The sequence below is a fragment of the Haemaphysalis longicornis genome, unplaced genomic scaffold, assembly GCF_048455015.1.
Source record: "Haemaphysalis longicornis isolate Haplotype H1 unplaced genomic scaffold, Haemaphysalis longicornis Haplotype H1 scaffold_1, whole genome shotgun sequence".
Lineage (NCBI taxonomy): Eukaryota > Metazoa > Arthropoda > Arachnida > Ixodida > Ixodidae > Haemaphysalis > Haemaphysalis longicornis.
Window position 1 is genome coordinate 213,812,342 of NW_027526203.1, and position 27,524 is coordinate 213,839,865.

General features: G+C 49.5%; 1 protein-coding gene across 1 annotated transcript; it reads left to right on the plus strand.

Moving 5' to 3' along the window:
- The first annotated feature begins 6,261 nt into the window (after positions 1-6,261).
- LOC144157212 (endothelin-converting enzyme 1-like) lies at positions 6,262-27,425 on the plus strand. Its single transcript, XM_077688412.1, has 3 exons — positions 6,262-6,265; positions 12,718-12,941; positions 25,341-27,425. Exons 1-3 carry the CDS (start codon positions 6,262-6,264, stop codon positions 27,423-27,425), a joined length of 2,313 nt encoding a protein of 770 aa, XP_077544538.1.
- The last annotated feature ends 99 nt before the right edge of the window (positions 27,426-27,524 follow it).

The window sequence follows — 27,524 nt, forward strand, 5'->3', positions numbered from 1 at the left end:
TCACCGTCAGTTGGGGTTCTCTGCGTTATCATTCCACTGTAAACTGCGCGGTGGTGATATGACACTAAAGAAACGCCGGCAGCTCTTTTATTACATCACCGGGAAACACCTCGGAAATGGTCGCCTGGATTGAAAGCATGACACTGTATACTGTCAATCTAACCAACTGACGTAGAGCGTCTTGCCACTCGCGTGTCTCGTGAAGCAGAAATGCTTAGTCTTGTAACGTTTCACATCCCGAAGTTCTCTGCTCGCGCCATACAGTGTTGTCGTCTCGTTTAAGCGGAATAAAATAACGCTTGTTTCTTCGCACCTACAGCTGATTTCGCAAGGCAGGACACCTTATGCGGCATCGCGACCTCCACGGTTGCGTGCGTCGCCGCGATAGGTGTTTGCAGTGCGTCACTACGTTCGAAACAGTCGCATAGAACAATGCGTGGCCCGTTGATATCGCGGCCAATTTCTGAAAGACACCGATGAATTTTCGCCGCTGGTTTCCTTTTCACCCTGGGCTTACACAGTCCGTGAACTGCATCCAGCCATTGCGGCGACGAACCACCCCTTTCTTCCACCCTGCGTTTACGACGCTTGATTTAGCGGTGATGATGGCTGTGGAAGATATTGTACCGACTACATTTCTTGACAATGATTGCATACGCGAAGTGAAGAAATAGTCGAACTGCAACGAGCCCGACAAAATATAACGACGACCATTATGTTGATTATGTTTCTCCAAGCAGACTAGAGTTCCTGTATAAGCATATACAGGAACTCTAAAGCAGACGACGGCTAAGCGACGGGCAGCGGTCGAAATTCGAACTATTCGGACCCAAAAAATCGTGTGCGCGTTGTTTATATGTTTATTTCTGTTGTCTAACAGTACAAAAATCACAGATAGCTTTGATTTAAGCATAAAATACACCGGGAATAGTTTCTATCAAGAATAACCTTTGTTTTAGTGAGTAATTTTTTTTTCTCCTGAGCCAGTTTTCAATGAGGATGACTTTTTCTTTTTCCTCTGAAAATCATTCATTCTTCGGGATGAAACATATATACACGACGTCATAATCAGATGGTTATACTGTCAGCCGCTCATATTAGTAAACGAACATAGCTTTGGGACGCTTCGGCTGCGGAATCACATGGGTCCGATGCACCTACACATGCCCGGCTTCGGCGCTTCCTCTCAATAGTAGAAGGGTGACAGTCAAGTACAGACCCAGAATGCACCGGAGAAAATGGGGACGGAGTACAAGGCAGTGCAGGAGAAGCCGAAGACACCGACTGCAGCGGAGCCGACGTAGCCGACGGCGACACTTCCTTGTTTACAGCTTGAGCGAAAGAAGGCTTCACACCTTCACATAAGGGCGCGGTCTCCCTCCCTCTCCTGACGGAGACGGTCGAAAGCCTGCGCATTTTCCCGGCGCAGGAGGTCGTTGTCCTCCCCCAGCCGGGCCACTTGGTCGCCGAGGAAAGAAATGGCGTCCAGCGCGTCGATGAGAAGTGCGCGAAGACCGACTGCTTCGGCGCCAAGCTCAACCGGTTAGGACGGCGCTCCGCTTCTGGGTCGAGACGGGCCTTGGCCGCGTCACTCCTCCGGTGTGAACCCCTCTGCTGCTGCCGCTTGCTTCCCCCGTCCTTCTCGAGAGATGCCGCCCGCCACTCCCTGTTGATCGCCTCCGCCGCGAGCTGGGCCCCCATGGCTACCGCCGCGTTGCCTCGGGCGGCCTCCCCAGCCTCCCTCCCCGGCTCGTCCAAGATGGCGTCGCCGACTTTCCGGCCGCCCCGCGGACTTAGCCGCTGCTGGACGACGGGAATGGAGCCAAGCTCGTCTCGCGCTCTCGCGCGAGCACCGCCAGCGCTCGGGATAGCCGGTCGCGCCAGTATCTGAGGGGGTGGACCACGAAACAACCCGAACCCGTTTTGCCTGTCGCAAAATCCCACTCTCAAAATAAACTGGTTATTTCCCCTCGTGTTCAAAATCCCTCCTCTCATATGCACATGTTAGCAGTTTCCCCCTCTCGTGTCCCCTCGACTTCCTCCCTCTCCTCAGCGAACACGAAGGTTGGGTCGGCTTTTGTTGCCCCCAAGACTAACAAAGGGGCAGTGGCTGACGCGGGGTGCAGAATGTTACAATGCGTGCGCGGGGATGTACAATGAGCGCGCCCCTGCTGTACTGGTAGGGGGGATTGCTTTCACCGATAAGGAGTCCCTGCCTTTCCCTCCATCTTAAGCCGCAGAGACACCGAGACACCAGAAACGCAGGCGTCAAAGAGTGCCGTGCAGATGAAGAGCAGAAGGGCCGAAATAATTGCCAACAATAGTGTCAAAAGAAAGGAGGAGTAATAACAAACATATCATATCATGCCATTGCAACGTTAAGGATGAAATGCCGTAATATTTATTTATTTATTTACCTCCCCTTCTCACCCACCCCCACTTAGGTGATTAAAGTCTTTATTTATTTATTTATTTATTTATTTATTTATTTATTTATTTATTTCTATTTAAAGTTCTCGACAACACCGCAAGGCCATCCTCGAGGGATGCACTGTGTACATGAATATAAGGCATACAAAAGATAACATATAGGAAGGGAAATAGTAATTCAAAAAAGGGTAAAAATAAATGTGTAGATATATACCAAACAGGCTAGTGTTCAAAGAAGGCAAAACATTTCCTGAACAATAAGACCTCGGAGGTCGTAGGGAGAGTATGCAGCAATGTACTTTCTTTTTCACTTTGGCGCAGAAACACAAGAACAGAGCGAGAAGTGCATGTGCGACCTCCCTACAGCATGTGCATTCAAAAAGTGAAGTTTTCAAGGAGAGTTTAAGAAGAGCCATGTCATTGCAAAAACTTTCGATGCAAGATAAAAACAGACTTTTATAGGCATGTTGGCATCGGTCAGCTGGCGCCTGGCTCGGTGCTCTGTCAACATGAAAGCAGCCGTGCGGCCGCAGTGGTCTGCTTGGAACTCGCAGGTGAACAGGGCTTACAAGGAAAGGACAGTCAAACTTGGAATGAATGCAGTCAAAAAGAAAAACCAGGTCACGCCTGGAACGCCTAATACGTAGCTCATCAAGCTTCAGGAGCTTGAGAAGCCCCCCGGGCAGATAATAACTCACTGGTGAGTAAAGGTAAAATACGGTTCTAGTGAAGCGCTTCTGAATCCTTTCTAGACGAAGCGACGACGAAGGGCTTAGACAATTCCAAATGGCACTGGCAAAGTCGAGCTTCGGTAAAATTATGGTGCGCTAGAGGGAGACAAAGCATGGTCGGTCGGTGAATCCACTGGTGGCCCTGGAAATTGCGCTAAGCGTTCAGACACAGGAGTTGGTCAGGTGGTTCACGTGTGGGTTGAAAAGTAGTTTTGCGACCAATATTACACCCAAATCACGCACTAGAGTAGTACGTTTTGCTGGTGCACCAAGCAGGGAGTGTGGGAAAAGGAGCGGGGCAGTCTTGCGAGTATATGTTATCAAGATAGTTTTGGAGAAATTGAGCTTCAAATAGTTGCTGTCGCACCATGCCGAAACTGCGTTGATGTCATTTTGCAGCAGGACGTGATCGCAAAGTGAAGAAACCGCGCGATAGAGTTTCATATCAGCGGCATACTGAGAGAGCGTACAGTGCCTAATAACAGGGTGGCTGTCATTAACAAAAATGTTAATGAGAAAAGGGCCCAGTGTCGAACCTTGATGTACCGCTGATATCATCGCCAAAGGCCGGGAGGTGACGCCTTCATAACAGGCACAATTGGACCTGCCTTTTAAATAACTGCCGAACCAATGACAGAACTCACTGGATGGACCGTAAGCGGATAATTTGTGAACCCCGCCGCGGTGACTCAATGGCGAAGGCGTTGCGCTGCTGAGCACGAGGTCGCGGGTTCGATTCCCGGCCGCGGCGGCCGATTTTCTGATGGAGGCGAAAAGCAAAAACGCCCGTGTGGACGAGATTTCGGCGCACGTTAAAGATCCCCAGGTGGTCAAAATTAATCCGGAGCCCGGTACAGCGCGCCTCATCGCTTGCGTTGCGTCGGCGCGTTAAACCCTACAATCAATCAATCAATAGGACAATTTGCGAAGCAGTAATATGGGGCAGTCACAGGAATGACTTGAACGGGAAAGGACTCGCTCTAAAAGTGTCACCGGCGCCAGGCGCATTATTGACTGATTGAAGTTTTTACTCGAGCCAGGAGGGCGTGTGCTGTACGGTGGGGAGAGCGCAAGCGCTCACTGAGGCATCGCCGCCCCGTTCGCCCGATATACTTTCTTTTGCACTTCAAAGAAACGCAATACACGACCGCGAGCATCGAAACTCCCTCAAGGGCACGCCCACGTCACATTTATCATCGCATTGTAAGAGTTGCGGGTGCTATCCCTTGTTTAATGCTACTACTGTTTTAATGACTCACAAAAATAGGAGAACAAGGGAGATACCTGAAGCCTTTTATATAAAAAATAATTCAGATGATTGTATTAGTTGCCCGTCCATATCGCTACTGGATTGCGAAGTAGCCTATCTAGACAGTTGTTGAATGTTGTTCTATGCACATGTGAGACATACGTCAAGATTGTTATGATCACGGACGCTCTTGTATAATATTTATAATATTCATATTTATAATATAATGCAATAAATATTTCAGTTGTTAGTCAGCGCTCGTTTTGTTGTCCTCTTCCTTTTGTCTTTGTTTTTGCGCGCTGTTGCACCACTATGAATCTGTACCAACTAGCCCAGTTCGCGACACTTTTGAACTTTTTCTATAAAACGACTTTCGATGAACTGCCCGGACTACCTAGGGGTTTTAAGTTAGGCTGTGGCTAGCGTTCCGTCCAGACGGAACGATATACAAGTGCTAAAGTTCTGTCCAGACGGAACGCAGCGCTGCCGGTTATCCTTCCGTTCAGACGGAATACAACTGACATCTTAGCGTTCCGGCCAGACGGACCCGGCGTGAAAATTTATACAGTTCCGTCCAGACGGAAGCAAAACCGGCTGATTAGGCGCCGTGTTCAGCCTTCAGATTTGGTGTATAGGTTGCGCCTTTGGTAATTGCACTGTTGTACCGGGTTCGGTTCCACCCGGACATGCTTTATCTTTTTTTTTATCCAGGAACTGTTTCCGAGCGTAACGTCCTTACATTTTAAAATAGATCGTCGACACATTCAACCAAGACCGAAGTTATTTACTACTACGAAGAGAGTAAAGGTATTTAAGCTTGAATAACCTGACTTTTTCAGGTGACTTCGAATGGCAGTTCTCGTTACAGCCTCAAACCATTATAGGAAGGCTAACGAAGAGGGGTCCAGGACATTTCGGTGCAGGACATTTCGGTAAAGGACGTTTAGGTGCGGACATTTCGGTGAGCGGGCGTTTCGGTGCACGGACAGTTCGGTGTACGGACATTTCGGTGCGAAAACTTTTAGGCGACCGATATATCCGGTGCTTCCCTATTTCAGACAGCCGCTAAATTTTTATTTCCGCTTAACGTGGGTGTAGACAGCAATCTGGAGCAGTACTTTTATTTTTTGAGTGATGCCATGTTTGATCTTTGCCAGGAATTTTTAAAAATTCAATATTTATATATTGTTGTTTAATATCTCGTCCTGGGGACACCTGTTATGCAGCCAACTGATTGAATTCTTTAGGACACGTTTTTTGTTTTCATTTACGGCAAGTTGTTAATTTATATTCGCCCTTTTTGGTGGCATGCAAATCAGATAAGACAATTGACTGGTGTTTACGATGGTCTAACGCCTTCTTTATGTATTTTTTTTAAATTACATACAATAAAAATTACATAAATTACATGCACACTCTCAATATCCAAAACATAACAAGCATACGGTAGCCCCCCGAAATGCAGCAAATCTTATGAAGAGCATTACGGGGATTACGTATTACGTAGGCTGGGTATTACGTAGTATTACGTAGGTATTACGTAGGCTGGGCTGTCATGCTAAAAAGAATTAGCGAACACTGTTCCCTCCAGCTTTTTTTTTTTTACGGACACGTCTAGATTATTGTCGTGGAGGAAGAACGGGCCTTTCTGAAAACATATTTGGAAACATATTTGCAAGTTAACGGGGGAAAGAACAGGGTAAAAATTAAAGAAGTACATAATAAGCGTTTCGAATTTTTTTACTGAAGTGAGCACGCAGACGGGCTATATACAGACAGAGTTTACAAATTGTTCCAAATGAGATTTTCCACAACTTCTGGATTGCGCGTCTTGGGGAAATTTTTGTTACGATGGGTGGGCGTTCGTTCTACTTCCGGAACTGCTGTGTTGCTTGCTTCCGTGTTCTCCCCAGTTAATCCATAGAAATGCAGTTGCTTATGACTCTCAGGATAGTTTTTTTCTAGGCATGTAGGGGAGTAACTGGCCTGCCATGCGCCCACATGTGCCTCAGGACCTGGCAATGAGCCCGAATTTAGTACGGGTCATCAACGTGTAGGTTCCATGCTCGACTGTAGTGTTTAACGCGCCGACGCAACGCATATGCTTAGGCGCGCCGTAGTAGAGGGCTCCGGATTAATTTTGACCACCTGGGGACCTTTAATGTGCGCCGGAATCTCGTACACAGGGGCGATTCTTCTTTTCGCCTCCTTGCTGTTATAGAAAACCTAACTCACTAGACTCTAGCCGCATTAACTTTCCTGCCTTCCTTCTACATCCTTCTTTACTTCCTTCCTAAGTATCCCTTCTCTTTACGGGGCCTAACACTGACGACCCGACGGGACTGAAGCATTTAAAATTTCGCCAAAAAGGACAGACACTTCATCCTTCTGCTGCAGTTCTTTTTTCTTTACTTGCAGGCAGGGAGGCACGACCGTCTTTGCCTCCCAGGCGGACAGAGCACGCACAATGCCATGCGGGGCTCCCCTGCTCGCTCCCCTCTCCAGCTCAGGAAGAGGGCTTTCGCGGCCGGGGGAGGCGCAACACGGGGGAAGAGAGACAGGGATTATGGACAGTGGGATTTTGAGACACGGGGGGAGCGGGGCGGGAAAACTGCGACGGGGGAAATGCGACATGGGGAAACGTGCTACACCCATCTGAGGCGAGCCAGTTGCTCGCGCAGCGTCTGCAACGTCTCGCGAGCGGCCGCGCCGGCCTGTTGTAGCTCGGTGCCGCTTGCCGCGGGTGCCGTGACTGCTGGGGCCCTTCTGCTGGTATCCTCGCGCTCGGAGGAGCTGCCGCCGTTGTCCGCTGCCGTTCCGCTGGTCCGAGGGAGTTCGTCGTCTCCCTGACCGGCCTCCACCTTCGCTGGGGAGTTCGATGTCGGCGTGCTGCTCCCGGGGTAGCGCGCACGCTCTGTCGAACTCGCGCTCGGAATGCCTTAGCCCATTGCCTGCCTGGAAAGAGCCTCGATGGGGCTGGCAAACAACGAGATGCAGCGAGGGCAAGTACTAACTAACTGAGCTTAGGTGTAGGGAGCTCTGCGGAGACACATCCTGCCGTTTCCCATAAACCGACACGTGCATGCCCGGCGATGCTGCAGCTTGGCTCGGCAGCTTGACCTGCCTCTCTGGGTTGGGCCACAGTCCTATTTACCATCTACAGAGTTGGTATGTAAGCCCTCTGAGAGTAGCAACCACGCGCACCCGCAGTTTAACCGAAGTGATCTATTATTTCACTATTGAATGAGGCCGAAGAGAGAACACCGAACGCAGCTCGCGGCCGCCCTATCAACTACCGCAATAGCTTCACACGGGTTGGCAATGTATTTTAGTGCTATATCAGCCTTCGAAAGTTTGCTATTACTATCACTCATTCTATTGTCAGTAACCCGCCGCGGTGGCTCAGTGGCTAAGGCGTTGCGCTGCTGAGCACGAGGTCGCGGGTTCGATTCCCGGCCGCGGCGGCCGCTTTTCTGATGGAGGCGAAAAGCTAAAACGCCCGTGTGTACGAGATTTCGGCGCACGTTAAAGATCCCCAGGTGGTCAAAATTAATCCGGAGCCCTCCACTACGGCGCGCCTCATCGCCCGCGTTGCGTCGGCGCGTTAAACCCTACAATCAATCATTCTATTGTCAGCATCGACATTTAACATTATCACTCCCACGATATACTCTAAAGGTTGATTGATTGTAGGGTTTAACGAGACGACGCAACGCAGGCCATGATGCGCACCGTAGTTGAGGGCTCCTAAATAATTTTGACCACTTGGGGATCTTTAACATGCGCCGAAATCTCGTACACACGGGTGCTTTTTCTTTTCGCTTCCATCAGAAAAGCGGCAGCCGCGGCAGGAAATCGAACCTGCGTCCTCGTGCTCACCAGCACAACGCCTTAGCCACTGAGCCACCGCGGCGGGTTATGCACTAAAGGTGCTACCAACCCGATAAATCTAGGCGTGCGGGCTTACCATGTGTGTCGTCAAAGCCGACGTCGCCAAATCAGCGGGAAGGATAGTGGGAAAGAAAGGGCATGCGCAAATGCAGTTTTCAGGGCTTAAAGGGGTCCTGAAATACCTTCCGCCGATGCGTGGATGTACATGTAACAAAATAAAGCAATGTATTTTGTTGAAGCAAAGAATTTTGTTGAAGCGATGAGTATTAGCTGAGAAATCGTAAATCAAAAACCGCGCATTATCGTCGCGCCGCGTTTCCTCCTCCTTTCAACTTACTCTCCGCTGTATACGGCGAGCGAGCCCGTCACCCCCGAGCGAGCCTTCCCTCCCATGATGCTGCGCTCCTCGGCGGTGACGTACTTCCGCTATTGCGCTGCTCACACAGCCGTCTGCTACGGGCAAGCTTTATTGACACCATGAATTCCGCACTCCGCTCAAGGCTGGAAAAGCGAACGAAAAATCTGGCCCCATGTGTGCGGCGGCCTGGCCTTGCTCTTTCGCGGTGTACGTTGCTGCAGAACTTTGCTATCGGCGGCACGCGACTTTTTATCGGCGGCTAACTCGCAGCCGCTCGGGGAGGATCGTGCGCTCGGTCCCCTTTCATGCACCGCGCACTGTTTATCCAAAAAGCGCCGTATCAGATGTGGCCCCGCTGGTGCCGGGCCTTATTTTGTGGTGGCGGTAATTCCTGCCGGCGGCATGTGAAAAAGACATTTTAAACCGATACAGAACCCGTGCACAAAACGCCAGTTTAGCTTGGGGCGACGCGTGGTGGAGAGCGGCAACGTTGGCAAAACATGCTCCGCCGCGGCTCTGAGCTTTCTAGCGCTGGAGCGAGCACCATTTCTTTGACAATATCAAACATCGGTTGCCCTGTCAACAAGTCACGGACCGCTCTCGAAGTCAGTTACGGTTGCGTGATCCCGGTTCAGCTTGGGCCCCACCTCGCGGCATATGGGCACTGCAGGCATACTACTCACTCCCATTTGGAAGTGAGAGATGCGTTTGGCATTACAGGAGGCGCTGGTGTGTGTGTTGTGGACGCCTTTGTTTCGCGATGAAATGCGACGTTGTGCTTCTGCAATCCTCCCTGTTCTGTGCTTCTGCGGGTGGATAGTGCTTCCCATGGTCTCGATTATCTTTCTCAAGCGGCGTACGACTCAACCACGCATGGGGTATGTGCAGTGTGCGTGGCTAAAAGCCATCTCGGCTTGTGCGCCAGAGTTAAAGGGACACTGAAGTGAATTTGTCAAGCTCCCGTTTTTGCTTGGACTGCGTAGACTGGCTCAAATTAACACACTTTTCATCGTTTATCCGGTTGACAAATCGGTAATTATTTTACAAAGCGCGAAAGAAGAAAAACTACCATGCGCGGTTTGCGGCGGCCGCACCAACTAAAGCTGTGACGTTAGGAGGAGCGGGCACCGTGATTGGACGATGCCCAAGGTGAGCAACCAAACAAGTTTCGGTTTCGGTTTCGGTTCTGTAAAAAACAACTGGTGGCGTTGTTGGATGGGCATTCTCAATAACTCAGTAATCATCGTACCGCGCTTCTGCCATGTTGTCAGCTGTGGAAATGCATAAAGATAAGCCTCCCAGGACGGCTTGGAATCGTAGCATTCACTAGCCGAGGCCTACGCAGTGCATGGACGACCTCCGCGTACCCGCAGACGCCCAAATGTCATGCGCTTTTCCCCCATATTTGGAGCTTGCCTCACTCATGCCTGTACCGTAAAAAGCGTGTTCGCACCAGGCCAAGGGTCTGTTCATTCTGGCCTGTGCCCACTGCCCGCAAGCAGTCGGTGCTTATGGCAACAGCACGCCAACGAGAACTCGCTAGCGCGCCAGTGCCAGCCTGCGCGCGTTCTGTGAACTAGTTCGTGGAGCCATGAACGTTGCGGCCTAAAAAAAAAAGGTGAACTCAATGTAGAAAACATCGGCAGAAAACGAAAAAGTTAACTTACAAAAAAAAAAAAAGCACGTACCCGCGGGGACTCGAACTCGTGACTTGCAAAACACTACTTGCGACAACACACCTAGCGCCCCACACAACTAAGCCACGAGACCGGCTCAGCCGGTCTTGGTAATATAAGGTATATATTGTACAACACGTTTACACTTCTATTTAGTTTTGGCATTTCAAGCAGCTTAGGTGACTATTTGTTGTATTGCGCTCGTGCAGTAAGCGTACCGCGAGTTTCCACAATAGCTCACGTCTAGCAATTGCATTTCGTAGACGGAAAAGCGTTCGCAGATGCGTAGTCGTGCTGCTGGCCGCTGTGCTTGTTCACCCAGCGGAAAAAAGTGCTTCCCGCACCCTAGTTTTACGCTGTACGGTAAAAATATCAGTTGATTTTATTTCCTTAGTACCTATATTGACTTCGCTGACTCTTCTCCCGCCTTCAAGAGGCCTTATATTTTCCTACTGGCGTACCAGTGCGCTTGTGCAGCGCTTGTGTGAAGCGACCTTGACTTGGAGCTAGATACAGTGTACAAACTAACCAGGTAAAGAAAGGCACATTCTTCCATTCACAAACGTGTCCTGGCTTCCTTTCAACTGAGCGAAGGAATTGCGACGACCCGTCGGCGGCCGGCGGACGAAACGCTGTGCCGACTGACTCTGTCTGAAGGCCGGGGAGCCTTGCAGTAGCGCAGCCAATTGCGAGCTCGGCACCTCCTGACGTCACACGAAAACGCCACAGAAAATGGGCGCGCGTAAAGAGAGGAGGACAGCATTTTCAAATTAATTTTTCTACTAAATAAAATCGCGTAAACGCGCCCAGAGTGGTCGAAACATGGCCTCGGGACTCCGGGCTGCAATTTGCGCTAGTAATCCCACAATGTTTACATATCACTTCACTGTCCCTTTAAGTGACTTGCTGTTCGTCCCCGCAAACCGCGCGCGAGGTGAGTGCCGAATTTACGAGGGGCAGGAGGAGGCAACCCATCGTCTGTCAATCGCGGTTCGGACTTGCAACGCATGTTGTGACGTTGTGTTCATTCGAAACGCATCTCTGGATTGTTTGGAAGTTGAATAAAATGTATGCCTCAAACCCAAGCATTCGGCTCAGGGCGTTCTCTGCGATTGCAAGAAAGAAGTGCCACGGGGCTTCAACGCTTTCTTTATGGAACGTACTCAGGTAAGAGAATATGCATGTCGTGTTATGGCCCTGTTGCATTCAATACAAACGGTTAAGCGTTTGTTTACACTTATTTCGTTTGTCGTAAAATGTCCAAGCACTCCGGCACTCCGCTGGCCGATCAGCCGGCGAGCCGACGCTGAGCAGACGACTCATCTCTTTGCCGGAAGTACGTGAAAAAGCCGCCCAATAGCAGGATGTTTAGCTCATGACGAACATCTGGGAATTGATGACGTAGACATGTGAAGATGGCGGCGTCCAAAAACACGAAGGGAAGGGTGAGAAAAAAGCGACAAACTTTGCAACAAAAGTGTGAGCTTTCCGCTGCGCGTAAAAGAGTAATACTTGGCACAGATGATGTTGACGACCCAATCTAACGATTGCGCTAGTCAATTTAGTGTGCTCAAAACGCCTTTCAGGGCCCCTTTAAAAGCGTGTAAACGGGCTGAAAGAACTCAGAACATGACTAGCGGAACTTAGACTTTGTGATAAGACTGTGTTTACAACTCACTCCAGTGTCCTTTGAAGTTCTGTAATCTGCAATGCACTGCAAGTTCTGTAACCCGCACGGTTTTTTTTTTTTTTTTCATCCATCCTCCATCACAAGTACAGCCTCAGCGGTCGAAATTCAAATCCTCAATACCTGTTTGCTGCTCTGTACCGCTACAGCCACCATAGTTCAAGCAAATGCCGTTCCTCATCGGTACTATAAGTGCGCTTCGTCGTTACTAGCTAATTGTCAGTCGAACTCCTTAAAGAGTGACGTCACAAAAAGGCAGAGGCGCTGTCATCAGTAGCGACGCCTTTTTTTTTTATGTGCATCAAAAATGACAGCGCGGCCACAACCAAAATACAAAGCAATGAAACAAAGGTAACTTTAAAATGTCGCTGCACGCCATGCGAAAGCAGACGCAAGCTTTGACTGCGGTGCCTGCACCACCGCAGGCATTCCTTTGGGGAAATCCGCCCCCTTTTTTCGCAAAAATGAAGTGGGCGTGTAGGGTTGTGCAGATTAGTCGGAAACGCCTTCATGCATTTTATTATTTTTATGAAGTCGTTCAAACATTCACGGCGGGTTTCGTTATTATTTTTTTTTTTGCTTTTCCACCCGAAATGTGCGTGCGCATGCACACGAGAAGACGCACAAAATTCATTCCTATCTATGCGCATGGGTGCACTCTACGCCTAAAGATTCCACCTTGTCGTGGTCTGCAGATCTCACACCGCGAGGAGCAGCGTCGGCAGCTGACAGGCAGGGTGAAGTGGACCTCGCAGACATATCCTCGGCCGACCATGACACCGCAGTTCCCGGCCCCGCAGAGACCTCCAGCACCGGCGCTCTGGTTCAGCCGTTGTCGTCGCAGAAGCGCGGCACGGTTGGCATCGAGCGCCGGGTTGGGCTAGCGTCGCTCAAGCGACCACCGTGGATGGGGCACAAGGTGGGCATTCACTGCCACGCCGTCACCGCGGCATGGTAGTCGTGACTGGTGTTCCAAAGACAAATGCACGATGCTATAGGCATCGCAAGTGTATAGTAGAATGAATGCAGCTTTCTCCGACATCGCACGTTGGTGGTTCTTGCTCTCCACCACAACACGAGTGAGGCGCGTTTTTTCTGTTATTTTTTTTTGTTGTTGTTGCACTAACAGGTTAGTTTACAGAAACAAGCTTGTTTATACGCGCCGATGAATACGACGCTTGCGTGTGTAGATAGCTTTCGTTTTCGAGACTGCAGGCTCTGCTCAGTCGGCGGATGGCCAGGCTAACTTCGAATGCCCACCACGCTAAATAGGGTGTCACTATTCCCGCAGAAAGCAAGATGGCTGCCTGAAGGGGGAAGTCCTTATCGGTATCCTCTTTGTTAAAATTATTAATCACCATTATGTCACTTCAAGGACTAGATGAGTAAGTAATGTTAAAAACGGCCACAAGGGCGGTTTTTGTTTTATTTTAGTGGCAGAAACATTATTTTCCTTTTGGGTGCATTTTTGGTTTAGTCACACAGACGGCGCGACCAGAGGCCTGGATGCTTGTCCATCGAAATTATCGCTTAGCTATTCTGACGCTTCGCTCGCGCTGAGTGGACCACGCGGAGCGGAGCGGACCGTCGAAAACGCACAATATCACCGCGAAATCGACATGTAGGTGGCGATAGTGTCGCGCTGCTAGTGTGAATGCTCCGCTGAGCGGCCCGGCAGAATGCACACTGTGGACGTGCTTCATGCCTTTTTCGCGCCGTATGTGCGGACGACAGGCGCAGACAAGAGTGGTATGCTGTTCGGTTTCTCAACGTTCAATGCATAGCATGGAAGCGGCAATAAGTTTTCATTACTACGCCAAAAAAGCGGCGACCCATGGGGAATCTCAGAACGACCGCAATAATGACAATGAACTTGTACGCCGTGGCTCGTAGCAAGCTCTATCTTTCCAGACTATAGCTTTAAGCCTTCAATAAAATCATTAGAAACAAATCAGGAAGCCTCTATCTCTGGAATTCAAGCAGTTTCAGTCAATTTCACTGGTAGCATGAAGCATTCTTGCATTTGCAGGATGCCCTTGAATGGTAACATCAATTAACTGCCCCGACATTTTTTCTAAGAGCGTACGATATTTTTTTGTGTTCGAAAGACAACATAAAATTACTGAATTTTAACCAGCGCAGAGATATAAATGCAACCGTTCTAACAGGTCTTTTGCGCGCATGCAGCTTTAATTAAATGAAATTTTAGCGACTCTGAAGGCAGGTTTGGTGAATAACGGTGTCGGATCACTTATTTAAGGCTTTCGTCGCAAGTGAACTTGCGAACTGAATTGCTAACGCGCGCAGTACAATCTCGGATTAGCTTGACTTGCAAGTGTCAAGCTGGTTTACAGTGCGTAAACCAAGCTTCGACTTCACAGTGGGCACATATTTTCGGTTACCGCTGCAGTGCATGTTGACCAGTTGAATTCCTTTTAAAATCTAACAGGTGCCTAGAACAGGGAGATGTGTTTGCATTCTTGCGTAATGTCGCTTGCGAACCATAAAGATGGCAAATGAGGTTGCCCTGTTGCAGAGGTATAAGTAAAATGTTCCTTTTTATTTTTCGTTACAAAACAGCGCAGCGGGTTCCCTTTCTGTGCATTTCATTTTTTTAAGGGGGGGGGGAGGTGGTTGCAAACGTTCCAAGCGCAGCGAGAAGAGAACGCATGTAACGCGAAAAGCCATGCGTTGGTTATCAGTATTACATTAAATTGAAAGTACGCTAGGCGCCGTATTCCGTACCGGTGAAAAAGCAGTACTTAACAAGTAGACGCCACTATTTTCAAAACTCATTAACCCCCCTTTTTGCCCGAGATTGTCCAGGAATTGTGGCTCGCCTTTTTTTTTAAAATTGTATTGAAAGCGAGCATTGTGAGAAAAAAAATCAAGCGAGTCATGGCACATACCCTCAACACATGTGGGCAACAACGTGCATTATATTACGCGATTTTTCCTCCTTCTTTTAACTTGGGTCCACCTTAAAAGGTTAAGACGTGACCATATTAGGGATTTGGTTATGCTGAGTGAAACATTTCTGGACAAGGTGATTCATGCCGAGATTTGAAAATGGGATATATAAAAATGACACACGAAATGCACAGGACAGGCGCAAACTCACAACTGCTTAATTTTACCGAGAAATCCCCCGAAATACTCTTGCGCATCCACAGAAATGTATTTTAAATATTACGTAAAATTAACAAAAAACGACTCTAAAAATGGTATTTATTTTCGAAAAGGTACGGGAAGAATTCGATCACACAGGCGCTTTCGGGTGTAAAATACGTCCCAGGTAATGTATGGGCGATAGCGCACAGGTCGTGTCCAGCAATTGCTTTTGTTTGTTTCTTCTTACTATAAGGACACAGCGCAATTTTACGATGTGGCAAATGTACGGGTATGCACAGGTTTTGTCGCTTCTTTCCAACACTACCTAGACTTACCCGTTTCGTGTACTAAACTTTTATCCTTTAAATAACCACCACGCCACCTTTAAAAATAACCCTTTGACGTTCCCGAAACGGCAGACGACTGCGCTCATCAATAAGAAAGATGCAACGTCCCAAAGCAATGTTTATAACACGTTTCACACTCAAGCGGTTACTACGGCGAAGATGTTTCGTGGAAGTAAACCAGCGCATTAACCCGCCCGCAACGGCCGTCCATTATTGCGTCTCTAGAGGAAATGCGGAATCAGAGGTAACTGTGTCATTGCTTTCTGCCAAAGAAGCACACAAATTGGTTGTTTTGTCGTGTGCAGCACGCGTTTTGCGCCGCGCGCAACGTGAACGAGCCGAACCAGCCGACGACGCGAGAGCACCATCCACAATTCCGCCGCCGCCAGGGGCCGACTCTGTTCGATCTCGGGGCGACGATGCCTTGCGCAGTGGCACGGCCGCATAGAGTTAATACTACTGACTCACGGCCGTTAGAGTTCCTGTATATAGCTCCCGCAGCACAGGAACTCTAACGGCCGTTGGATGCCGCCGCTTGACTCCCTCGCGGCGCTAGCGTTCGGGGACTGGCTTCGGGACGGAGCGGGGCGGTCCCCGTAGGCGAGCGCTTGAGCCGACTGAGAGACACAGCCAGCGCACGGGTTTTAAACATGTTGTTGTCCTTCCTGGGCTACTCAATCGTGAAAACTGTCTGTCCGTAGGTATGTATGTCTGTCAGTCTGTCGCTCGATTCAGCCGCCCGGCCGTGACTGAAGCAGCCATAAGTTGAAATAATTCTTGAATGAGATATAGGCAATACATTTTCAATCTAACAAATCTAAAAATATGCTCCATATTCGACAACATTGTTAAAAAAAGATAATATCAACAAAAAGACAGTAACCACCGGTTAGCTTTGTCTGAAAACGTCTCTCACACAGCACAGTGTAAAGTCGCAAGTTGATTAGCTACAGTTCAAGCGGCAGGTATTCGGTTGGGCTTTATTAGATGCGACGCTCAGAGCATCTCTTGTCGGCGGCCCTGTCCTTCCTGCGTGCGTCCGTTGTCCGCAGCCACTCTTCCGCTCTCCTCTCCGATAGCGAACACTCTCTCGCTACAGTGCCTAGAATATACTATTCTAGGCACTGTACTCTCGCGAGGGGCATTGGATTGGATTCGATTGGCTTGGATTGGATTGGATTAAAGTGGATTGTGTTGGATTGTGTTGCGTCATAGCCGCGGCAGACGCACTGGCGCCGGCGCGTGCCCAGGTGAGAGCGTGTGCGGCCCAGCGCGCTCTCACTCCGCCGGTGGGCGGCGCTGCGCGCGGTGCTGCGCATGTGCAGTACTCTCTCTCTCCGCGGTTTGCTCTCCTTCGGGCGCGCTGCGCATATATAGTGCCTAGAATATAACCGGTGTACCGCTCTCCGGCGGCCTTTCGGTCGATGGTTGCTCTCCGCTTGCGCTTGAACTCCCTCAGCGTCGCATCACACCAGGGTTCCCGCGAGGGGAGGTGGGCGTAAATTTTCGTCCGAAATTTCAAAAAATGTCACCTTTCTCGGGAAACGAGGCGTCGACAAACGCGAGAGCGACGAATATTTCCCGGCGACGGAATAAAGCTTGCTTTAAAGAGACTTCTATTGCAAAAACATTTTGGCCGGGCAGAATGCGCGCCTCATAAAACGGGGACATGCGATAGGATGGTTGAAAAAGGATCTGAAAAGACTAGCCATTTGCTGTGCCTGTCTTTTGATACTCTTATACTGGCTCGATTATGTCTTTCCGCGCATAAAGATTTGGGTTGTTTCACTTTCGCAGGCACGACAACGCCACTAAACACGCTACTGAAAACTTGATTTCAGAGGTTGTATAGAAAGAAAAATAATGCGCCGTGTTGTGTTGAAGAGACCGTGCGTACGGTCCACTCTCCTAGCTGCTAAGCATTTTTTAAAACTTTGCGATGGGAACTAGCGCTAGGTACATTTCCTCCGTTATTTCATCGCCGATTTAAACCCATATGCATTTATCCCTGAAGCTAACGGCCGGGATCCTGGAGCAGCACCAGTATGTGCTCAAATTAGCGCGCTCTAAAGACGTTGCGGTAGTTTTGCTCTCTGAACATACCGCGCTTCAATCCGAATTATTTTCGTAGCGTAGGAAAATTTTCATATACGTTATTATTACGTCAGCTTTCTTTTTTGAGTACTCAAGCATAATCTCTACATAATGCAAGAAGTGTAATGCCTTGTGTCTGCACAAGAAATGCGTATAATTCACGCAGTTCGAACAAATAATAATAGTGATATTCTAGATGTAGATTGTTGATGTACAATAACAAAGAAAAGAAAAGAAGGTGAAATGGAAAAGCGGTGTTTGAATGCTTACGCATTATTAGGCAATTTTTTAGAATTTCTGTACAATTTCGCTTTTTTCTTTTGTTTCCGGGCAAAAATTTAGCTTGCCGAAGCTCACCAAATACTTTTTTTAGTCTTTTGTTGAACCGGACATCCCATCTGATCTCCTTAATTTTTTCGAGGCTACAGAGAACAAGTATAAATATCAGGTAGAAACTGGAATCGCTGTTCATTTGATGTATATATATATATATATATATATATATATATCTATATATATATATATATATATATATATATATATATATATATATATATATATATATATATATATATATATTTATATATATATATATATATATATTGTGGTACCGGGGTTCTTGCACCCGGCCGCGGTTCCCCAGAAGGACACTGAGCCCCCTCGATCACACCTTTACTTGGAGTCCCGCTACGCCAAGGTACACCGCTCAGCCGATCCGGCTGCACACACGTCGCCCAGCCGAGTCCGCCATGTCCTATCCTCGCTCCTCTCGCGCCGCCTCCTCATCCTCAGCCGGCACATGTCCATCCCGTGGGATTGTCCCCCGCCACTATTGCCGGATTACCACACTCTCCCCCCCTCCGAAGAAAAGGCCGACGCTGGCTGCCCTCGGCTGCAGTCGTCGGCACTCTCGAGGGACTCCCACGGCTCAGCCCGGATGGCAGTAGACCGGTGCCACAGGTGGCCTCCTAAGACCCGGGGGTCCTTGCAGAAGGTCCAAACGTGGCAAGGTCCTGTCCGCGGGTCTTGCTCCGCGGGTCGCGTCGGCACTCTCGAGGGACTCCCACGGCTCAGCCCGGATGGCAGTAGACCGGTGCCACAGGTGGCCTCCTAAGACCCGGGGGTCCTTGCAGAAGGTCCAAACGTGGCAAGGTCCTGTCCGCGGGCCTTGCTCCGCGGGGGTGGTGCCCGGCGCAGTCGTCAGCAGCTGTCCGCCTCGAGCTCCTGCTTCATCTTGGCGAACTCCTCCTTGGTCATGGAGCCCTCGCCCTCGCCGAGCTTCTGGAGCTTCTCCCGCGAGGCGTCGAAGTCCGGCCGCGGAGGGGCCGGGGGAATGATCATCCCGGCGTAGTCCTCGCTCTCCTCCAGGGCGTCGTGGAGCCAGATGAACTCCTCGTGCTGCCGAAGCACAGAGAACTCCGGCTTCTGGAAGTCCGACAGCGTCGTCTTGGTGTGGACAGTGAACTTGACCTTGTCCCTCTCGCTGAGGGCATCCGAGATGTCCACCACCAGAGACTGGTCCACCAGGTCGATCGTGTCTGACCGCATCTTCAGCGAGCTGTCGGTCACATTTGCCGCGGAACACCAAAACGAGGAAGAAGACCACAATGCCCTTCCTAGGAACCACGGCCGGCCCCACGTTCAGGGCGCCAGATGTGGTACCGGGGTTCTTGCACCCGGCCGCGGATCCCCAGAAGGACACTGAGCCCCCTCGATCACACCTTTACTTGGAGTCCCGCTACGCCAAGGTACGCCGCTCAGCCGATCCGGCTGCACACACGTCGCCCAGCCGAGTCCGCCATGTCCTATCCTCGCTCCTCTCGCGCCACCTCCTCATCCTCAGCCGGCACATGTCCATCCCGTGGGATTGTCCCCCGCCACTATTGCCGGATTACCACACTATATATATATATATATATATATATATATATATATATATATAATATATATATATATATATATATATATATATATATATATATATATATATATATATATATATATATTGTCAAAATACCAAAGGGCCGACATAGCTATGATAGTAGTATTACTTCATAACTAAACAACGTGTATTCAAGTCATATGTGCCGTGAAATTAATACAAATTGTGGTGTTTTATTTAGCGCACGAGGAAAAGCCTACATAAAAGTTGGTTATGTCTTAAACATTGAGAAGTGTTCAGTGGCGTAAATCCAGAAAAATCACAAGGGGGGACACACATCTTGCCAAGGCGGCCATTTTGTTTTGTGCTTTATTTTCATTTATATACAAATTACTATCGTGATTTGAATTAAAATAAGAAAAACGAGCATGCTTTCATACCTCACGTAATTGCACTGTGCTATTGCAGACGTTAAAAAAAGATCAATAAGAAATACTATGTACAATATGAGTACTGATCACCTATGACATGTTTCCTAGCTTTCGACACTTCTAGAGGGTCCAAAAACGAGAGCGCGGTTTTTGCACGCACTGACAAAGTTTTTCAACAACCCTGGCAACGTTATGAGGTCTATATTGTCTTGATGAACGTGTGCCAAAGCCATGCAGTTGAGGTGTTCCTCCCTCATCGTACTACGCAGCCATGTTTTCAGTCTTCTCAAGGCACTGAACGATCTCTGTGCTTCACAGGAAGAGACCGGCATCACTAAGATAATCCTGAGAACACTCTCCACTTCCTTGAAATACTGGCGGGTGGACGTGTGCATGTTCCGGAGTACTGCTGCCACGTCGTCGGCGGACTTGAGGTTGCAGTGTTCTTCGTGCAACAAGCGCACGCGAGACACGACTTTACCGATATCGATGCTCTTGTATCGTCGGATCACGTCCAAATCTGCTTCTGATGACCGGTTCAGAAGGACACGTTCCAGTGCCCTGTACGTCACGATTCCCTCAGAATCTGGATTAAACCTCTTCTCAATGCCCGCTACAGCTGCATCAATTATTGAAAAAAATGGGATGGTTATTTCAGCTCGTGCAGTACTTATTAGTGACAAAAACAACAGTTGTTTTAGCTTTCAAAGGTAAATGAAAGATGAATCTCAAGGGGGGGGGGGACACTTGCAAGGGTGTCCCCCCCCAGCCCGAACACAAGGGGGGTCAGGACCCCCCTGACCCCCCCATGATTTACGCCACTGGAAGTGTTGGCACTCATAAATAACAAGTGCCGTCACAGAAACATTGTTTCTGTTTGTCCGGAATTTTAATATATTCTCTGCAGTCGCAGCTTGCCGACAAAACGTAAATCTTTGCCGGGCGTGAGGTCACAAAGAGCATTCCGGGCGATGTAAGATAATGACACACCAATGCGAGACAGAAGGCACACTATCAACGCGTAATGCTGCTGCTGCGAACAGAATTTACCTTCCATCTTGACCAAATGAAGCTCGGCCGCCGCTAATCGTGTTAGTCTTTTAACAGGCGTGACATTAGTGCTGGTAAATGCCTTATGTATAGCGTGGAACGCCGATGATAACCCCACACTTCGAAATAAGCGGTCCAAAAACCGGCGTCCCGCGGGCCGCGCTCGCCGCAACCAGTCCCGGAACGGTGGCGCCGCGGTTCCAGTATTTGGCTCTAGGCGCACTCACGCCGCTTTGGAGGCACGCGGCAGGCCGCACGTCAGTGCGCCTTTCATCCAGCGGCCGTGGCAGCGGTATCCGCTCTTTTCCTTACATTCACAAAGTCGATTGGCACTCCCCCTGGAGAACGTGCAAGTCAATTTTGAGGCTAAGAAGAGAGAAGACGTGTTCGCTAACGTCCGCGTTGCCCAATCCGTTGAAAAATGCTGGGAAGTCGGTGGCCAAATGGTTATACAGTGGCAGCGCATTGGCACTGACTTTGCGCCAGCTGAAATCGGCTCAAAATGCACCTTTCATTCCGCGAGATTTAATAAGCGAGAGTTGCTGGTTTTCACAGCGAGAAGCTGATAACAGTTCATTACGAGAGCCTTACGAAAGGCGTAGGCGCGAAGCTCTCTTTGGTTGTTGTCCCCAGTTGCAGAGCACCGCGCCCCCAGCGGGGAGGTTGAGCAGAGAGAGAGAGAGAGAGAGAGAGAGAGAGAGAGAGAGAGAGAGAGAGAGAGAGAGAGAGAGAGAGAGAGAGAGAGAGAGAGGAAAGAGAGAGAGGAAAGAGAGATGGTGGTTCGGGTGAAAAGGGAAGGAAGTGCACTGGGGATATTATTGAGCCCATCTGGGGGCTCCGATACAACCCAGTGCGGGGGAGAGGGGGAGGAGGGGGCTGAAAGATTAGAGAGGAGAAAGGGTGGTAAAAGAGATAGGCAAGCTAGAGAAGGAAAGCGTGGAGCCTCTGCGCAAAACTAGGCGTAGCAGCAGCAGCAATGGCGCTGGCGGCCTCAATTTCGCCGAAAGACTACCTTCCCGTGAGTTCGTGCTAATTTCGGAGATAAAGCTTTCTTGGAGAAACAGTCGAACGCAAAGTGCCGAAACGGAAAAAAAGGACCGCTTCCACACGAATTCGGGCGCCTTAATGTCATTCCGCTTCAGCTCCTGCTGGACCGAACCAATTATAACAACGGGTCGCGTAAGTAAGTTACAAATGCGCCCATGCACTCCGTACCGATTGTTAACAGGCGAAGCTGCGACGTGCGGCCGGTGTTTTACGTATGACGCGTGGCCTACACATTTCCAAGTAACGTGTTGACGGTTTTTGCCACAGCACCATTGATCCCGCACTACCCACCGTCATCGCTTGAGATTCACGCAGTAGCTCGCTGCGTGCGCGCTCCGTTGGGATAAGTCCAGCCAATCTCCCTTACTTGTAACTCTTCTCCCACTTGCTTTATTAGGGCATTCGCATAGGATTGCTTCGAAGGAGGTTTGTGCGTACACAGGACCGCCGGATTTCCGTTTGGGGTAGCCAATTAAAGATTCTCTTTGAGACAATACGGGGTGTTTTTATGTGGACTCAACGGGGAGACCCGCCTGTCCGTCTCTGACGCCTGATGAGTCAGACTTTCGCTGCAGATGAAAATTACATTAATATAATGCCCTGGGTACTTCATACTTCGATAAGACTACCTATACTTACCTATGCTACCTATACTTATACTACCTATACCTAAACTACCTAGACTAGGGGGGTCACGCTAGATAATCTGGTCGCAGTCACCGGACCAAGGGTGTTAGTCAATATTATGAGCCTTAACCCGACGCACAGGCATTAAATTAAAGGCTCTTATCCCCGGTACTTATTTTGAGATAACCATCAGTAAAGTGTGCGTGCGTGTGAGTGCGTCTCCGTTACTTCTGACACTTGTGATCACGTAGTTCGCTCTAGCGGGTAACCGGCAATCTAACCAACAATGATGCAATTAGAAACTGAAGGGGATGAGTTTCTGTTAGAAGAGGACAATGTATAGGCATTTTTTGTGAGAGTGGGTCCTTAATTCGTGACAACGGCACCTCCAACTGCAGAATCAAACGAGTAACACAATTGATTGATTGTAGGGTTTAACGCGCCGACGCAACGCAGGCGATGAGGCGCGCCGTAGTGGAGGGCTCCGGATTAATTTTGACCACCTGGGGATCTTTAACGTGCGCCGGAATCTCGTACACACGGGCATTTTTGCTTTTCGCCTCCATCAGAAAAGCAACCACCGCCGCCGGGAATCGAACCCGCGACCTCGTGCTCAGCAGCGCAACGCCTTAGCCACTGAGCCACCGCGGCGGGTGAGTAACACAATTGTAGGTTCGAAAACAAAGCAGCGCTAACGCAGTGGAACCAGCCAAAGGTAGACCGCGGGGCCAGCGGTGGACGAACTGGAGGGCGCCCGTTCCGTCTGCTCTTCTGCATGCTTCGTTTACACTTTAGCGATGTCTTTTCTTCAAAGACGAGATACGTAGTGCCTGTGAGGTCATGAGATTTTTCTTGAATTACTTTCAAAATGAGAAAAACTGCGGTCAACGTGATAACAGTTTTCCGTGCACTGTTACCATTATTTATAGTTTCTGAAAACGTAGACTTGCCCACTCTAAGCATTTTGAAAAACTGACCATATAGCGGGGACCATACCTTCTGATTATGTGATAGGTCGGACACCTATCACGTCGCACAGATGGGCATATGACATCATAGGTTCTGTTTCGGGAAATGAACTAGTGGGTGGCCTGGCGATTACCTTTTTTCCTAATTTATAGCTTATTCCCAGTCGAAAAAGACGACAGAAAAGATTTCTGTAGTTCTGTCGTATTTTCGCGTGTCGTACTGTCGTATTGTCGTAGTCTTGTCGTGTCGGGATTCTGGTGTTCTGTCGTGATTCGTATTCCTGTCCTGATTTTCATGTTCCGTCGTGCCTAATTCGTGTCTTGTCGTGATGCTGATGTTCCATCAGTAGTTGCACATGTCTTGATTGTTATTGCCCATTGTGAAGAGTAGCGTGAATGGCAGTTCTGTTGTAATTACAGGAATGTTTGTCGTTGAGAAAATTGACTTTGTCGTCACGATAGAAATGTGTGTCGTAACAACAGATGGGTTTGTCGTAACAACAGGACTTCTGTTGTCACAACGAAGTTTTCTGTCGTGCGACAGGAATTCCTGTTAGATTTTTGCGGTATTCCTGTTGTGATTTTAGACTGGGTTTGAGCGAAGTTTACGTCAAAAGTGGTGTCACTATGATTCTAACGAGACAATCTTTCAAATTAACCAAATTTGTGTTCTTCCTGCATGGCCCCTTTAATTTAAGGGCCTTGATCTTCGAAATCTTACAAGTGACATGCTAATTGCAGTAGCAGAAAAATGGGCAAAGCTGACTAAGTATGCTCATTGAAGAATGGGCGCATCAACATTTACTCACCTCATGTTGACGCATTGTTCTTGATTGTATTGAGTTGGATTTTAGTAGGAGTTCGTGTCCATGACAATGCTGCTGGCCGCTGTGAAGCTTATTTCTGTTTTTAGCCGATTGTAACGCACACAATTTTGAAAGCTACTTTTAGCAATAAAGGGAGCACGTTAGAATAGTGCAAATACGGTGTGCTTGGAAATTGCAAAACCAATCTTTCGGGCTTCCTGCAGGATGCGTAGAGTTTATAATCAGCTGCGCGGTCCTTCGCGCGCGACAGTCGCCTACACAGGCTCGCAATAGTGCTGCATATTCCTTTCCCCATATGTCGTGACCCAGACAGAGCGTTCACAATCTTGCGGCGGACCGTAGGGGAGCAAGTGTGGGCGATTATGACGTTGGTACCTCGTGAACGGTAAAGGAACCCAATCGCACTGACCGCCGTTATCAGCACAGGGCCAACCGTTGCGTCGTGAACCGCTAACCGACATTTTTTTCCGGTTCAGTTGAGGTTAGGGTGAAGCGTGCTAAAAAGTAGCGGTTAGAGTTCGGGTACAATTCCGGCAAAAATATCGGTTTGGTTCTAGTTTTCGGCTATGGTTTGTTCCTGTTCCAGATCGTAGTCACGTTGCCTGATATGTGCGTCCACAGATCGCGTCGTTGGCTGGCAATGGCGGGAGCTTCTCGATGAGCCCTGCGACTTTCTTCGCGTTTTCGTCGGGTGCGGACACATGTCCAGGCTTAGGGTGTGTATGACGGGGCATGTAATGCCTGCCAAATACAGCTGTTCGTTGCCCTTCACATAGTGCTAAGGGGTACCTTAATTCGGCGTATCTTTGTATAATATCATTTATACAGTGACAGCATACTGCGTAGAACCTTTCGCGGAAGCCAAAAAAGACTCCAATTTTTTTTCTCGATTCGTAGGCAAAGACTGATGCCGAATATTACCAATCTAACGCAGGCGATCAGGCGTCCCGGACAGCGACACCACAACCGCACTACCTGCAACGCTGCCTTCATCGTGGTAGCCGCCACATCCATCTTGCTGGCCATGCTGGCACTCTTCTTCTACTTCACGCCCCAAGAGTCGCACTTTCAGAGCCTGTTCCGTGGCTCCAGTTTTCCCTGCCGCACTGTGGGTTGCCACTACTACGACGAAATTATTACCTTCACTGTCAACACCAGTGTGGACCCATGCGAAGATTTCGAGGCGTACGCCTGCTCGTCGTGGGCCCCAGCTGCGGAGGTTCACAGCTACGGCTCTGCTTCCATGAGCGGTGCTATGGGTTCCTGGTACGAGCGCTTTCCGCAGGGGCTCGCTGCCGCTGCCCGTCACCGGCGTGTGGGCAAGAAGTTGGGCGACGCGTTCTCCTCTTGCATGCAGCTGACCGGCCGCGTAGACACGAAGACGGGCATCATCGAGCTGAAGGACTTCATGCGGGAGCTGAGGATCCCGTGGCCCGAAGGCCCACTCGCGGGAGCCGAACCTCTGGGCGTGCTCCTGGATCTGGCGTTTAACTGGCGCGTGGATGCCTGGTTTCACGCAGCGATCCACCGCTGCTCGCAGGCCAGGACAGCGGATGCCAGGGGAAAACACCTCCTGCTCGGCGCCGGCACTCCGTTTGTCCCCCGTTTTGACACTAAACGGGAACCTTACGCTCTAAGCTCATACGTCATGTACTGGAACACCTTCTATAACCCATTTACCACCGGCAAGCCCAGGCGTTCCAAGGAATATGTCGACAGAATTGCAAAAATAGAGAGCAGCATTTTTGCTCGGCTTACGCAAGTCGGAAAGATAAAGGCAAATCGGCCCGTGCAATTCCAGTTGAAGCACATTGAAAATTTTACCGGCAACATATCTGTGTCACGGTGGATTTCACAACTCAGCAACAACGTGAAAGGCTGTGGAGAACTTATCTTAACCGACAGCCTGACCGTATGGGACCGGAGTCTACTTGAAGTTGTGAATGAGATGTTCAGCAACTACACAAGGGAAGAACTGCTGGACCACATCGCTTGGACGTTTGTTCAAGTGTACGCTCCGCTTGCGGACAGGAGGCTGCTGCTGGCAGGACATGAAGACAACAGAAGAGCCGCTGAGCACAGGTACATTTTCTGCGCGACGCAAGTTGAACTTGCCTATGAGTGGCTCTTCGCTTCAGTTTACGCATCATACCACTACGGACCAAACAGGCGAAAAGTGATCAATGAACTCCTAAATAGGGTAAAGCAAGTGACCGTAGACAAGATTGCTGAGGTGCCCTGGGCGGGTGATTCCAAGGAAACTATTGCGGGCCACATCCGAAACGTTGCCGTTGTCCTCTGGCCGAACAGCAGTTCATACACCGATGACGAGCTTTCAGACTTGTACGACACCTTCTTCGAGCATAAAAACCACCTCTTCGTCCAGAAGTGGATCTGGGCCATGAAGAAGTGGCATATCTTTCGCAAGGAGCTCAACTACACTCACATAGACGAGTACCCGAGAAGCTATGTGCTACCGTACTTTAAATACCGGCACGGCCTAAATACTGTCTTGATATCCCTGGCTGCCTTCTCCAAGCCATGGTACTTCACCGACGGCACCAAAGCCATGTCCTACGGAAGCATTGGTTTCTCCTTCGCGTCGGAACTCGCGAAAGCTTTTGACGCATCCGGGGTTCCCGTTGACCTAAAAGGTGACCTCACAGAACCCTGGCCATCGTCCGGCTGGGAGGCGGGCTCAAATGCCAAGGCATCCTGCCTCCACCCCTCCACCTCCACGCCTTTCCCCGAAATACCGGCCTTGGAGGTCGCATACTCGGCGTTCAAAAGCTCCGTCAAAGACGACGGATTGGGACCCAGGGTTTCGAGCACACTGACTGAAGAGCAGGTATTCTTCCTTTCCGCCTGCTTTGCGATGTGCCAACTTCCCCAGACCACAAACTCCCACCGCTTGTACTGCAACAAGGCTGTCTCGAATTTCGTGCCATTTGGACGTGCTTTCGGTTGTCAGCTTGGTGCAGCGATGAACCCCGTGAAGAAGTGCTCATTTCTGGACTAGTGTTGTCACACGTTTCATGGTTCGACTTGTAAGTTCATCAATGTGTCTTCTCGCTCCTGGAGGTTGTTGACATTGGCACACAGAATGAAGGGACGCACA